Source organism: Saccostrea cucullata, unplaced genomic scaffold, assembly GCF_032062105.1.
Source record: "Saccostrea cucullata isolate Sc308-1 unplaced genomic scaffold, CSIRO_AGI_Scuc_v1 ctg133, whole genome shotgun sequence".
Lineage (NCBI taxonomy): Eukaryota > Metazoa > Mollusca > Bivalvia > Ostreida > Ostreidae > Saccostrea > Saccostrea cuccullata.
This window is the reverse complement of record NW_026935574.1, coordinates 337,404-353,282: the sequence shown is the minus strand read 5'-3', so window position 1 is coordinate 353,282 and position 15,879 is coordinate 337,404. Positions and strand designations below refer to the sequence as shown.

The following is a 15,879-nucleotide window of genomic DNA, read 5'->3' as shown; positions in this document are numbered from 1 at the left end:
TGAGAATGCATGATACATGCACTTGCATGCATCTTCGAAATCAATGAAATCTGAGAATATGCAGTATATTGCACAGGCTAGCTCTTTTCAGAAATTGCACTTAACCTAGAATTTCAAAACACAGGTACAATGAAGCGCATTGAAGTGGTAAAATTTTCCGTTCGAATGGAAGGTTTTGAGCTATCTTTAGAACGTTTATTGTCATCTTATGACACGCCCATTTCTTTAGAAATGGATAAAACTGTCAATTTGTTTATTCGAATACCTGTAGAACAGGTATTCCATAAATATAATAGCCAATGAAATTGTCGGTCTAAATAAACACCGAGTAAACACGTGTTCGACCGAAACATGTGTTGTGGTAACTTCAATAGACATGATAAGTTCAAAAATATGTACATATGTATGCGTTGCAATTTGAGTTTTACAGAAGTAGGGAGTCTCTAACTCTCTCTTCTAAATTTTAAAGCTCCATTTTACAGTGTAACTCATATTGCTTGTCGGGAAGATTGGGGTGTCCTAAAACATTACGACGAATATTTTTTTCTCGTTTCTAAAAATATGGGCGTGTCATTATGTTGTAACTGACGTTCAAAACATGACTCAGAACGTTTCGTCCACACGGAAAATTTTACCACTTCAATGCGCTTCATTGTAGTATACATCACAATTTAGACACTTCACAGTTTGGTAGACTTCAGTGGACATCAGCTTCTCTACTTACATAACTGTACAGATGTATGGCAATTTCATCAATTTTGTCAATCCCTTTGCTCTAATTGAAAAGAAGGACTTTTATTTTTTTCCTTTTAGTTTTTTTGTAGCTTTGACAATAAAATGGTGTACGTAAAGCTCCTGTTGCTGCTTCTCTTGTTAGAGAGGGACATTTAAGTGGACTGAGTACCGTAAACTTTCACCTTACTCTGTCTCAGTCTCTGATGAGTCAGAAGCTAAAATGTTTTAAAAAGGTTATAAATGAAATAATGAGTGAGACTACAGGGAAACAGATAGCAGCTGGTCACTCTTAGATGAGAGAGAGAGAGAGAGAGAGAGAGGGAGAGAGCTTGTTCAAAAACAAACAACACACATATCAAATTTAAGGCAATATCGCACATTTTATTAATAGGTAGCAAAAATTTATGAAAATATGACCACAATTTCTCTTTTGCTACTGTAAATGAATCATGCTCAACTTCATTATTTTAAGAGAAAATGTATCCTATAGACTAAATGTAATTCAACCATGCAGAGACGCTAAACAGTAATATTAATTACTATCAATAAAACAACAGCTCGATTGTTTTCTGAGGCTGAAAGTACAAACTTGTACTAAACGGGAAAATATGCTATTCTTTACCAATAAAATATTGTAAATAAAAAATAATAAAGAGGGTAACATGTATCTTAATTTCTATGGTAATGAAAATGATTATTTCTATAAATGAAGAGTTCTGTGGAATGTTAAAATAATTTTTGCAATATTCTGGAATGAACTATGTCTCTAGATTACATGACAAAAATAAATAATTTGGCAACAATACAATATACTTTACAACCACAACAGAGAGATTGTGAAAACATGGCCTGTCAAGTATCAGGCTGACTCTGATTTCCCATAAAACGTTCACATGACTCAGCAATAAGATCATAATCTATTCAACATCCTTCAATATTCATCTCATACTTCACAACAAGTATATTAATACATTAAAGAAATAACTAATATAAAATTTATAACACTGAATGTTATAATTATTCCAATTGATACTATATACAAATTTCTAAAAGACAAAACACATATAACAACTTTTAAAACTTCTTATATATAGTTAATAGGACTAATTAGAATTAAAGAAATATGCTATATTAATCAATATTATTCAATGCCTGCATTACTTTGACTATCAATCAGTTACAGTGAAATCCTTCTTTTCTATCATATTAAAACACAGATACAGAAAAAGAATTATCCCTTTACTTTCCGCTTTGAGAAAAGAACACCGAGTTCAAAGTATAAATTTAGTACATGAATCTAACAGCACACTAAGCAAGAAATGTGGAGCTATTTGTAGATGATTGTATGACAATATCACAAGGGAAGCACCAGGGAGGAAAAATCTTATAAGAGAAGGGGGAAACTGCTTCAGTTTCAAATGAAAAAGACTCTGGAATGTTTAATTGGCCACAATGAAGTTAATTGACAAAAAGTTAATGGAAACTTGATGCAACAATTTTTTTTAAGGAAGATAAATAAGGTTAAAAATACTGTAATGGAGAAGAAGCTAACATTTAAATGTATCATTTAAAAATCACAACCTGGCCATACATCTGACTCTGATATGCCTATCTACATGCTCAATAGGTCTGGAGAGAGAGATAGACAGAGAGGGAGAGAGAGAGAGAGAGAGCATGATATTTCTGTTATATCCTCCTTACAAATCTTAGATCCTAGCCAAGAACTTCAAACTTTAAACAAAAATGTACACACAAATATTTCCTCCTAAAGCTAAAGAGTTAACATTCAACACTGTTATGTAAATATGTTCTGTCAAAATATAAAGGTACATGTATATTAATAAAGAATCCCTGTTTCTCTTATTAAGTGTTTTTAGTAAACAAAATTTCACAACCACAAAAATAAAAAATAATCTAAATTAAATAAAAAAGAATTATTTCCCTTAGAAATCTTGTCTACATGATAAAAACAATGTGCACAACACAAATCTTGTACATGACCAAATATATATATGAAATATTTGTAATATGTTTCCAATATTGTCTTGTTTACAACCTTTTTATCAGATTAATACTGGTATATAAAATTCACAAAATTATACATTAAACATTTTACAATATTATGTGCAGAAGAAACAAATGAACACAGAATCTCACTACAGACTACTCCGTTAGTTCACAGCTATTTAGAAAATACAATAACCTTGAAAGCCCAAACTGTTTATGATCCCACAAATCCTCTTTGGTAGGGGGAAAAAGCTTTTTTCTTTTCTCATGACGACCTGTCCTGCTTATTAAAGTCTGGCATAGTAAGATAATGTGACACAACCATACTTTCAACACTACAACAGAGAAAATGCACAAAATGCCACTTTCTTTTTTTTGAGGGGTAAATTAAAGTAACTTAAGTAGGTCCCAGTTATCTTGTTGATCCAATATGACTAGTAAGAATACTTATACATCCAGTGTCCTTTGCCATCTTATTGAGATACAGTCTGTAACACTAACAGCACCACAAGGTGGGGTCTGCACAAGGTGGTGTGGGGTGGCAGGTGCCCCACTTGGCACCACGTAGTATATGGCACAGTGGACACTAAGGGACTAACGACAACGAATCACAACATCGAGACAAGGCAGGGACATTCCAGAAAACTGGCAGTTCACAGGTTAATGTCTAGTGTGTGTGTAGAGAATATACAACTCTTACATTATGCAACATGGTCCTTTCTCTACATAAACAAACCACCTATCAAAACCGTATATCACATTACACATTACGCGAAAATATTCACAAGTCCTTAATATCTGACAATTACGCAATTCTCAAAACTTCTCTTAACATTTACACTATCAATACATGTTAATTTTCAGGCAAGATGCAAGATTAAATGCCAACAAGGTCTTAGAATTTAGTTGTCATATCAACAGTTTCTTTTTTCTGCACCGCGTCATATGGATCTCCATATGAATTACTTCCCGTCTCGCTCCGTCGGGCATCGTAAGGCTCTCCGTAAGAGGAATTATAGATCACGCTCCCCCGCTCACTAACCTTCACTGTGGACGATGAAGTCCCTTTGCTGGAGTTTGACTTTACAGACCCAGGCACAAGATAATCGTCCTCCGACACTAACACATGCTCAGGGCTCCCCACTGACCGGTACCCTGTGTCCTCGCTCCCACAGAAATTGTCATTAGACCTGGGGGTCCCCTCACTTACTCCCTGCTCTCCCTGCGATGGCCGATTAGATGCCTCGTCAGATTGTTCCCCATTTACCGGTTTGTTCTCACTGTCCGACTCCGAGTCTTCTGAATCACTCTGATAAACATACAAGTCTGTATTGGTGGCCTTTGAACTTTCTCCTTGACCTTTCTGATAATCGTCAATGTAAATATACCCTTTCTGCGGAATTGGTTTAGCTATAGTGAGTCCCTCTGCTACATGGCCACGCTCATTCTCCATTCTTTGAATCAACACTTGAATCTCGTCACTAGTGGCATAAGCCAGATCGTTCTTCTTCACTCTGTTACTGGGGGCCTGGAATACAGAACCGTCCCAGGGCGTGTGGTAAGGATTAGCATCCAGCTTGTTCTCGGGGGATTTTCTGATTTGTAGGGCTTGAGATTTCCCGACAGGTGGGGTGGCAGGAATACTAGGTGGGGCCGGGGGAGGTACTCTGGGGCGATCACTGGGGAAGAATGATCCCATGGCTTTTCCTGGGGTAAACGGAGATTTGTTATCCATACTACCATTAGGCTGAGCCATGCTCTCATAGTAATTTCCGTATTTATCATCTCCAAACTGCTCCTCTGTGTAGCGCTCCTCGGTGTCTGAGGAAGGAAACGACGACGGAATGACAGAGCTGGGCGTGGACAGGGGGACAGGGTGGGGCAACATTGGGGGCTTCTTACGCAGCTTCTCTCTCCTGTAAAATTAACATCAATTTAAAACTCAAATGTCAATATTTAAGTTTGATATCATTTAAAATTTTACAGATATTAAGAAAGTGTAAAGAAAAGGGTAAAAAGAATATCCAACTTCTTTATAAATTTTTGGTGGGTGGGGATGACAAACCTGTGTTTGATACAGATAATGATGATAACGATGATAAGTATGATGACCAGAAGACCAGCTACAGCACCAACAATAAGACCAAGGTCTGAAAAAATGACAAATTGTATTAGCAACTAATTAAACTGGATACAGGTAAGCAGCACCTACAATGAACTGCATACAATCTTAACAATAAATTTAAAACTGGGTAATGCCGAGTTCTCAAAATTGAAATAGGATTAATTTTTTTCTCTTATTAATATCCTTTGTTTTGTAGATACAATAATATTACAGTACAATTCATCTAAAATAAAGGAAAACTTGTCAGGTGAATTGGGTCATCATTACACATCTGACACAAACCGACATCAATTTGTCAAATAACATGATTATTGCATAAGTAGCTTTAAAATTACATTTGTTCCCATATTTAACATTAATGTCAAGCAGACAAATGGTTCTACATATAAAATACACATAGCCTTCTCACATTTCATGCAGCCTATACACTGTATTCCCACCAAGCCTGTATGTGTTCACATTAAACCTTCAGTTAGAGTTAATATCCACATAAAGAAGACCGGACATTTAAGTGCCTAGGGTAACAAAGGCAGATAAAGGGAGAAAAATATTCCATACTGCATACATAATATAGATGTTAAAGACAGTATCGGGATTATAATTGCGTAATAAATGTAGCAGGTTCATACGTCAAATGACACATTAATGGATTTACAGTCATATTATTAATAATTAAATACATGTTACAATTAAAAATAATGATACAATAATTTGATATTTTGTAGGTTTTAACCAACTCCTTAAATTTTACAGTGTTAGTTTTGTAAGACTTACTATCGACCAACATGGGAGGTCTAGTCCTCAACACAAGAAATGTTACACTGGACTCATGTGGAGCCATCGCTGGCCATTGATAGATGGCCTACCTGTGGTCAGTCAGGCATGACCAGGGATCTCCCGATCACTCACTGTGACCACTCTAGGTCACTGAGGTCATCTTCCTCAGTAATCACACTTCCAATAATCCATCACCCCCACATAACGATATTAAATTCTTATGAATTTTTACGTATTTAGGAGTAAATGAAGAGTAACAGAAAAACAAGACCATTTGACATTGATGGCAGAGGGGGCAGTAAGCATCAAACCCTACCTATTTATTGTTGTACTTAATGGCTTAATCCAAAACCAATGTCAATATACAGTCACATGTTATGCAAGGAAAGAAAATGTTAATGGCTTCTTCATTACATTTTCCAACTAAAAAATTGTCTAAGGTGATATGATCTGTTTTAAATCATTCAAAAGTTCATTATTTAATGTAAAGAATATCTCTCCTGTTAAAGACAAAATTCCATAAAGTGTTACTTTTTAAATTGATTAATAAATGAAAATCTTGATAGCCAATTCCAGATAATACCAGTAAAAGATGTCAACAGATATCTCTCAACTTTAACAATTTAATTGAAAACAATTTTCAATGAAATTTTTTTTTTTCATATCAGACAAGGGAAACGTATCCAGATGCCTAGTATAGTCTTTTAAAAATCAGCAATTAATGTTGACTTCTTGTTACATTGGGATTACATTTGACAAAATTTCAAATTCAATACTAGTACATGTACATGTACTATGATTACTAGTACACATATCATGAAAAGCTTCATTTTCATCACATTAATTAAATTAGTTGTATAAAGGAAAACTTTAGTTTTAAATAAATTAATAATGAAATAAACTCATTTATTAAATCTTGACCTTTAATTAAAATTTACATGGCATTTATGTTATATGTCAATGAAGAAAATCTAAAGATGGTAGGCTATTTATTTGCTACTAGCTTTAGAGTTCAGGATTCTCAATGTCGTTATATTTTTTAATAGGATATGTGTCTTCGCTATTCTGAAAATTATTATGTTCTTCAGTATACCCTGTCACATATTAAAATTAACATTTAGTGTATATGTCAGATATGATATGACATCTTTGTTATACTGAAAAATTCTCTAAAATGATTTTAATTATGTCCGGCACAGTCCAGTTACATTTACTGTTTAAAGTATAAAAATCAGTAACACATTTTGTAATAATGCTAATTACAATGACCTCATCTGCAATCATGTATCAAACAAGATTTTAAGAATCTCAAAACAAAATTCTGTGTCATGCTTTTCTTGAACTTAATACAATAAGTCCTGCTTTCACCTGTAATTAATAATCTGGTGCTAAATAGTGACAGAGGTTAGAGACACCATGCATTAGTGAGGGTGACAAGTGCTGGATCTGATTACAGTGATATACCAAGACCATCTCAAGACATCAACAGTTATTGGCAATATCTCTCAATACAATAATAGTATTTGGTGATATCTCTCAAAACATCAACAAATCTGGTGATATCATTCAGTGAGAATAACTCTGGATATAATCAAGACAAGGCTGCTGATAACAGGTGTGGCCCAGAATGTGTCTGTTTATGGTCGTATTTGTTTCCTTATTTCTTTATCACCAGGAAAGTTTACATAAAATTAATTTATGAACAAGTTTATACTCAACTTAATATGAAATTTTGCCAGTAAGAATTTAAGATTATGTTAGCTTCCTCATGAAAAATTTATCAAAATTGATTTTAAAAATAATTTCTCTTCTATATGTCCAGATTATAAACATAAACAGGCACACACTACCTCATAGATTTCAAAGAGTTACCAACTTACCAGGCCATGCAAAACCTTCAATAGTTCATAAAACACTACTATGATTAATTTGTTAAAAGGTTAACCTATTGTCTTCATCACACTGCATAACAATTGGAGAACATGCATAGTCATTTTACTGACTTTAATTAGCATCCTCGTCAACGTAAATAAGAAAAATTTCAAAAGAAAAATTTAAGGCAGATACCTAAAGGCCCATGGACCACAACAATCACATGGGTCACCTTGGTCCTGCTGTTCTTCGGATCATTGACCCTATCCAATCCTTGGTTAAAAGGGGTGTGTGTGCGTGTGTGTGTATGTGTGTTGGGAGGGGGGGGTAATTTATACAAACTTGAATCTACAAGATCTGAACATGCTTGCATATTTTTATACATGAATATGATCAATGACTAATCATGACCATGTTTTCTTTTATTTTTTTACAAGTAGGTTCTTTCTTTATTTTCTCTTGTCACCCAGCCCTACTTCCAGGGATCAACAAGAAAGCAAATGAAAATATCACTAATTATGGTCCTACAGGCTGCTGTATGTGAAGAGATTTAGCAAAAAGAATTTTCATGTCAAAATTTGATACCCTTTTGTGGTCCCATTCCATCTCCATGAGCCATGATTTGAACAAAGTAGAATCTACACCTAATAATGCTTTCCTTTTAATATCACTAATATACTCCCATGTACTAACTTATTCTCCTATTAGAACTTGACCATACCTTTAAGGATGCTTGCATATTTTATCACTTATCATAGCCTTACTATTTTTAAGAAGATTTTAAAAGAAATTTCCTATATACATGTATGTTTGTATTCCCACAGAAACAGATCACTTACCCTTCTTATTGATAGTTGCCTCCTCCTTATCTCTGGGTTCATTTTCTCCACCAGATGGCACTTCTCCTTCATTACCAGAAGGACCAAATATATCCCCTGGAAAGCACATATAAATCATGTAAATATAAAGTATTGCAATTTCAATAACCACTCTATCACCTGAGATTAAGTACCTGATATTAAGTGCTTATTTATTCTTACCCGGTGTTTTGGTCGTTGTCTTGTCCTCGAATGCTGGAGTAGTGAGAAGTGAGGGGGGTCCGCAGAACACAAGATTCTCGGGCTGATTGCTCCCACACGTCACTATCACATCTATATTACGCACAGTGGCTGCAACATCAAACAAACAATATGAGATGAAGCATTAGCATATAATGTTGTCAAAAACTTCATTGCTGCGTAATGAAAGAAAACTCACAAAATTTATAATTACAAATACGTTATTACACTATTATTCCCTGTGTACATAGGAAAACTGAAGTAAATGTGAGACATTTACCTGACACCTCTAACCAGACCTGGGAGGGGTAGACCCCTGGCTGATTGTACAGAGATACCCTGGCATAGGGGGAGGCGCTGTAGAAGAGATCGTAGAACCCCTTCTGGAAGTAGTTCTTCTGACACCTGTAGCCCTCGGAGGTCTTGGTATCAGTCAAGGTCACGCGGCTGTAACGATTACAGTGGTTGATGTCATTGTGAGAATGAAGTCTGACGTCTACGGCGCGGAACTTCAGCCTGCCTGGAGAGTCGCAGTCTGACGTCGATATAGCACAGGAACAGACCCGAGGAGCTCCCGTAGCGTTGGTATAACGGGAGCCGTTGTAGAGGAGTGAGACAGACTTCCCTCGTCTTGATGCCTCGGAGCAGATATCAATAAAGGTCTCCTCTGTAAAGAACAAATCTAAACTGTTATAGAAATACTCTTAAGAATACTCTCATTACCAGTATAATTGATACAGTTTGATGAGAAATAAACTATGAGTATGAAGATCATCTACAACAATGTAGTTGTGAACACTGCATCACTTCCTCTGCCTTTTCATTACATAAAATTCAGCTTTTACTCAGTTCATTGCTCTTTCAATTTTTTTATTAAATCATAAAGATAATACTGTGTTCCTTTTAGATGTGTAGCACATTTTTTCTCATTTCTTTCAAATAGCTGTCTAAAAGACAAAAAAAAAATCTGGGCCTAAGCTGTTAGTGTTGTATAATCGGAAAAAATCTGAAACCGATTATCGGTTAATAATCGGAGTCCGATTTTAGTGATTAATCGAATTAATCGGTTTCCATATTTATTTTGAAACATATTATGTGAAATAAAGGATATATGACTCTATAAAAATTTTTTTTTTTTATTATTCAATGTAACTAACAACTTATTAACATGAAATTTGGCAATTACAATAACAAGGTAACTACTAACTAGTACTAACTACTTGTAACTAACAAAATACATAACAACCTGGTGAAAAAAAGGGGCGTGTATAGCGTTTTCCCAAACTTCTTACCAAGGACGACAGAGCTTAAAGTCGATGTAGTACCTTTATTGGCTAACGTTCGCCTGCAGAGTTTGCAAATGGCTCTTGACATGTCAGGGCTGTCGCAGTACCGTTTGGGAAAAATCCTCAACATTTTTGTCAAATTGGGAAAATTTTAAACATACTTTCATGAATTAACACCCCCCCCCCCTTCCAAGCAAAATATTTAATCATGAAAGCCATTTATCACTTTGAAAAGTATACTTGAAAAGCCAAAATTTACAGGACATAAGTCATAAGGTCTGATAAAATCTATATTTAACAGATCAAACATTTACTTACTAGGCAGGCATTTTTTTTTATTTTCACTAATACAGAGACTGAAAAATGTGGGGGGGGGTATTTCTTACTGTTTAATTGCATCTTAAATGAATCAAAAATTTAGATTATAAAGAATAATTTTATTGAAATTATTAAGTTACTATTTAAAATTTTCCTTTTAAAGGTAATATATCATAAAATTGCCTAGATCTACAATTTATTTCTTTTTTTTCTGGACATTTAACACATGCAAATGAAATAGATAGTATCCAAGAGTTTATTTTAACTTATAATTCACTTAAAAATATATTTATTTATTTTATGAACTAACTCATAATGGTTATCCTTGTTAAATAATGTAAATAAGTTCTCCAACCCAATCTACGTATGACCTATCTATAGATCTCTATTCCATGACAGAGGAAATTCGAGTTAGAAATAAACGATCATGACAGGGATGTTGCAGATTAAAATCAACCATGCATTACTGCTAAATGGATCAAATAAAGGATGCATGTGTGGAAAATTAGGTGATATAAACAAGAAAACACGTTTTGGGGAATTTTTAAGTATGAAATTGGGAAAATCTAGCACTTTGTGCCATTGGGAATGGGTCCGATATTCGGTCCAAATTTGACGGCCCTGCATTTTAAGTTTTGTTTCGTTGGCAGACTTCGATTTAGTGCCGGGGTAGGGAAGTATTTCTCGCTGGTTGTCCTCGTTGTCTGCGACACAGGGCGCCGCCATCTTTGCCAATGTAGTGTATTCGACTATTCGTGTCAACAACAGTTCGTTCTTTGTAAACTTGTACATTTACAGGTTTTACCAATTAATCGATCTCAAATTTCAATCCGATTAATCGAAATCGGTTGGGTTTCAGCGATAGATTCGGCGATGTCGGCGATAATCGAAACACCACTATAAGCTGTGTACTGATAAAAAACATGACTGACCTTTGATACAGCTGTAGGAGGCAGCGATGTAATTTGTTTTGTCTCTATAGCTACAGCGTGACCCAATCTGTACGGACTCAGCTCGGAACCAGCCACAGCTCTGGTAACCTGAGCAGTTGTTAAACACCTGGAATGCTTTCTGATAGGAGAATGGGAGACTGCAGTCCCCGCCATAGTAACTACAACACTGCTCACTGGACTGGCACATCAGGCTCGGGTTGTCCGAGTCTGGACACTGAGCGTTGGTCTGTTTGGCATAGTACGTCAAATCTCGAGGAGCTACCCTTTGTCCTTGAGGACAGTCCATCCTATAACCAAAGTCACAACGTCCCACACAAGCCGTGGTGGTTTGTACATCTTCCTGTCCAGATATCACTGTTAACACAGAAAACTTGTTAATAGTTATCGATATTATTCACATCGATTTTGAACTTCAATTTAAAGATTTTATTACATAAAGTTAACCATGAAATATTCAGATAGCCTCACATTTATAAATGGTAATGATATTTCAATGCAAATCTGTGGGACAAACTTCAGTTTATGCAAATTAGAAAATTTGTACTCCATTTGTAAGAGAAATAGAGGATCTTTCTTTGATAATGTCAATATTGATAGATAAACCAATTCTTATTTTTATAAAAATAGAATTTGAGGGCCTATGGTGTCAAGGCCAGGGCAAACATGTTTCAGGGCGAACAATTAAGGAATTACTGTCAAGTTAGTATAGTATGCCAGGGCATGTTTTGCAAAAATTATCCAATGTTTCCCACTATCGTTGATGTCCCTGGCATACTGTACTAACTAGACAGTGATTTCTTATATTTCCATTTCATTGGGATATAAAATGTAGATTTAGATTTGAAAAAAAAATATAGACATTTTTATTACATGAGGACTCCCATGCCAATTTTAATAGTCCTCGTCCACTGACGTCAAACACAAAGGCAGCTGCAAGAGATTTACATGCACAGAGTTGTGGAAAACTTTTTCAGATAGCCGGTCAATCGGACCGACAAGAAAACAAAATAAGCCGGTCCGAAGTGATTTCTGTCAGTCCGAAATAGTAAGTTGCAAAATGAAAAAAAAAACAAAACATAATATATATTCACTTAATAACACATTTTTTTTAATAAATCATTTTAATCATGTTAATAATGATACAAAATTCAGTCTCCATTTCCAAGTCCTCTTCCATTTTCTTTTAATTTTGCATTCATAAAGAACAATACCAGATATAACCACTTTTGGGCAGGTCGCAATGCTCATTCAGCATAGTGTACATAATTTTTATAAAACATTTATGCATTTGGGAATTGAAAATTGGTCTAGAAATTGCAAAAATTCTTTTCATCGATAAATAAAGATATCAACACGATCGGTAAAAAACGAAAATCCGGGACAGTCAGTAGTACTAGATTTACTGTAGATAGAATGTTCTTTCGTTAAAATGATATTGTCCTACGGACCCGGTTTAACGATAGAATTCGTTCCGTGTATTCGTAATGTAGCAGAAAGAAACACGGGCAATAACTCGCATAGTGCATTTACTAGGAACAATCTAGAGAGTTCCGAATGTAAACATGGCAGGTAATTTGAATCGAGAGAAAAACGTTGAGAAAATTAATTGGATTTTCGTATTTATATGGATTATTTTTTGGGATAAAAGGCATAAGCAATCTCAAGAAGGTTTGTTTTGATTATTTTGGTAGTTATTCCCAGTGCAAATCATTTTATATTCTTCAAAATCGTTTCGGAGCGGATCCGCTCCGATTTGCTACATTGCAAGTATATGGGACGTATTCTAACTGTGGTGAGGGCCTGTACCGAGACACAGTTAGATTATTCTAACTAGAATGACTGCTTTCCCCACCTGTGCTTGAATTCCTTCTGTGGAAATTTTTCATATTTTAAATCAGCTCCTCTTTATTTTTTTCTTTGATACGTTTTTTACCTAATTCTGTCCCAGTTGTGAATTTAATAGGTCACGAGAACCATCCTAGTTTCGCTTTCATTTACAGCCTCGATCTTGATTAAAGAAAATGTATTACACAATCGCATACAAGGTACGATAATTAAGATGGGAAATGCACAGCTGAGAAATGGAAAAACAGAAAAACTTTAACCAAAAGAGGGACTGGTCATTTGGACCGACACTGATAGCATTTTTATCGGTCATGCAAATTTTTTGTCGGTTTTGCCGGCATGACCGGCAGTTTTCCACAACTCTGCATGCATATTTGGCACCTTTAGCATTAGGCACAGAGGCAGATGCACACTAGATTTGCATGCATATTAAGCCTCCTTAGCTCCTGACCTATCAACCTACCTAATTTACATTCCAGTAGAATTATTAAGATGTCAACTCCTCTAACTTTCAAAGAGTTATCACAGAGAAAAAAAATTAGAAATGGAAATATTCATGTATGACTAACACTCAGGAGGCCAAATATGCATTTAAATCTTGTGTGGCAGCGCCTTTGTGTTTGACGTCTGTGGGCAAGGGCTATTGAAATTGGCATGGGAGTCCTCATGTAATTCAAATCTGTCTACATTTTTAAAGTCTTAATATACAATTTTATTTCACAATGAAATGAGATATAAGGAATCATTGTCTAGTTAGTATAGTATGCCAGGGACATCAATGATAGTGGGAAACATGGGATAATTTATGCATAACGGGCTTTGCTTCCCTCTATCATTTATGCCCTGGAATACTATACTAACTAGACAGTGATTCCTTAAATACTCATATTTCACCAAACTATCAATTTCCGAGCTGCAAGATCAGTGTTGAGGTTGTAAACAACGAATCATATGTACATACAATGAAGCGCACTGAAGTGGTAAAATTTTCCATTCGAATGGAACGTTTTGAGCTATCTTTAGAACGTTTATTTTCATCTTATGACACGCCCATTTCTTTAGAAATGGATAAAACGGTCAATTTGTTCATTCGAATACCTGTAGAACAGGTTTTCTATAAATATAATAACCAATCAAATTGACGGTCTAAATAAACACCGAGTAAACGCGTGTTCGACCATAACATGTGTTGTGGTAACTTCAGTAGACATGATAAGTTGAAAAATATGTTCATATTCGTTGTAATTTGAGTTCTACAGAAGCGGGGAATCTCTAATTCTTTCTTCTAATTTTTTAAAGCTCCATTTTTGTGTAACTCATGTTGCTTGTCGCGAAGATTGGGGTGTCCTAAAACATCACGACGAATATTTCTTTCTCGTTTCTAAAAATATGGGCGTGTCATTATGTTATAACTGACGTTCAAAACATGACTCAGAACGTTTCATTCAAACGGAAAATTTTACCACTTCAATGCGCTTCATTGTATCAGGTCCGGCACAATGTCTTGATTAAGCTATATAGCTTGATTTAGCTATATAGCTTTATTAAGCTATTCGAAATAGCTTAATTAAGCTATTTTATCAAAAAAAAAATTTCAAATGTTTTATTTTTTCAGCATGTGCAAAAAGTCGCACCTTGGTGCAGTGGAAATATTAAACTTTGAACTCTTCTGAATACAATGCATGTAAAAATCACTCACCAAATTGTGTCTCCTTGAGAGACTTTGTACTCAAATTTTTCAAAGTTTGGGGGCTATTGATGAGTGACCACACAGTTATTTCTTGAATGAAATTATAAAGGAGGTCAGTTTTGGCCAACAGGATAATTGATTGGTAACAGTTCAACGCAATGAGAAGCAATCATACTTATCCACGCCTTACCGCACTCAATAGGACACTTTCCCCTAGTACAGTTACTCAAACAATGGAAAATCATCTTTTGCTTAAAAGTATTCAACAACAGCAATGTTAGAACTTTCTATGATTTAGGTTGTTTTTTTGATAGCCCAAAGTACATATATGGATAGTCAAATACTTGCGACTTTTTGTTTATTTCTCACTAAAAACGTTTTTGTTAAAAACTGCATATAAATAGCTTTATTAAGCTATTTTAAATAGCTTAATAAAGCTATATAGCTTTATAAAGCTATATAGCTTAATCAAGACATGGACCTGCATATGTGTCACAATATGCAATAACTACATATTTTTAAAAAGTACCAGTGTGTAAGGCTAACAATACTTTTAGAAATCGCTTTCCGTTTTATGTTTTTGAAACCAATCTATATATAGCATTTATACTGACTGTCATTTACAGCACTGTGACTTGTACAGAGGAATGTTAGCCTAGAATAGATATCATATCATCCACTTCAAGAAAGTGATACAAACCTGAAACAAAGATCTCGAGTGTCAGCCAGACTAGATGGTACGCCGGCATGATCAATCCAATAGTTCTTACATCGCGACCCTTCCTCAATTCAATCTGGTGACCTCTTGGTCAGTAAGACTTTGTGATAACAGATGCCACGATATTTTATAAGCTCTGTCGAAATACTCTATATCTTACTTATTAAACAAGTAGCAAATTCCAACATTCAAACTGGTGGTGATCTTAAAATCTAATCCAAAAAAATGTTTTTGTTTTTAGTTTCATTTAAGGTTCAGCCATTTTTTTTCACCTGGGCACCGGAACCGGATATTGTTTTTATGGGTGTCCAGTGAAATTGTACTCGACTAATACAAGCAGGACCCAAACTTCCTACTGAGTTGTCGATCGTTCGTTGCAGATCACGGGCTCTTCGGATATATAAAGGTTACTTTGTTCTTTGATAATTTTTTCAGTGGAAAGCTTATTAGGATATTCTTATTAAATAAAAAAAATATGAAAATAGACTCTTGAAA

General features: G+C 35.0%; 1 protein-coding gene across 2 annotated transcripts; it reads right to left on the bottom strand.

Annotated features, from left to right (window-relative positions):
* Positions 1-1,090: 1,090 nt before the first annotated feature.
* Positions 1,091-15,666, bottom strand: LOC134243320 (uncharacterized). 2 transcript variants are annotated; one of them, XM_062725578.1, is made up of 8 exons: positions 15,367-15,666; positions 11,111-11,485; positions 8,855-9,241; positions 8,557-8,685; positions 8,356-8,451; positions 7,525-7,539; positions 4,808-4,892; positions 1,091-4,658 (listed from the first exon to the last, which is right to left on the bottom strand). In XM_062725578.1, exons 1-8 carry the CDS (start codon positions 15,413-15,415, stop codon positions 3,638-3,640), a joined length of 2,157 nt encoding a protein of 718 aa, XP_062581562.1. In that variant the 5' UTR covers positions 15,416-15,666; the 3' UTR covers positions 1,091-3,637. The 2 variants fall into 2 exon arrangements, with proteins under 2 accessions (XP_062581562.1, XP_062581563.1); XM_062725579.1 differs by lacking the exon at positions 7,525-7,539.
* Between the last annotated feature and the right edge of the window lie 213 nt (positions 15,667-15,879).

Excerpts from the sequence above, each read along its gene's own strand:
- LOC134243320 (XM_062725578.1), bottom strand. The coding sequence starts at position 15,415 with ATGCCGGCGTACCATCTAGTCTGGCTGACACTCGAGATCTTTGTTTCA. Across the intron at positions 9,242-11,110 it reads CTCCTACAGCTGTATCAAAG|AGGAGACCTTTATTGATATC; the intron begins GTCAGTCATGTT and ends TGTTCTTTACAG. Across the intron at positions 4,659-4,807 it reads ATTATCTGTATCAAACACAG|GAGAGAGAAGCTGCGTAAGA; the intron begins GTTTGTCATCCC and ends TTAATTTTACAG.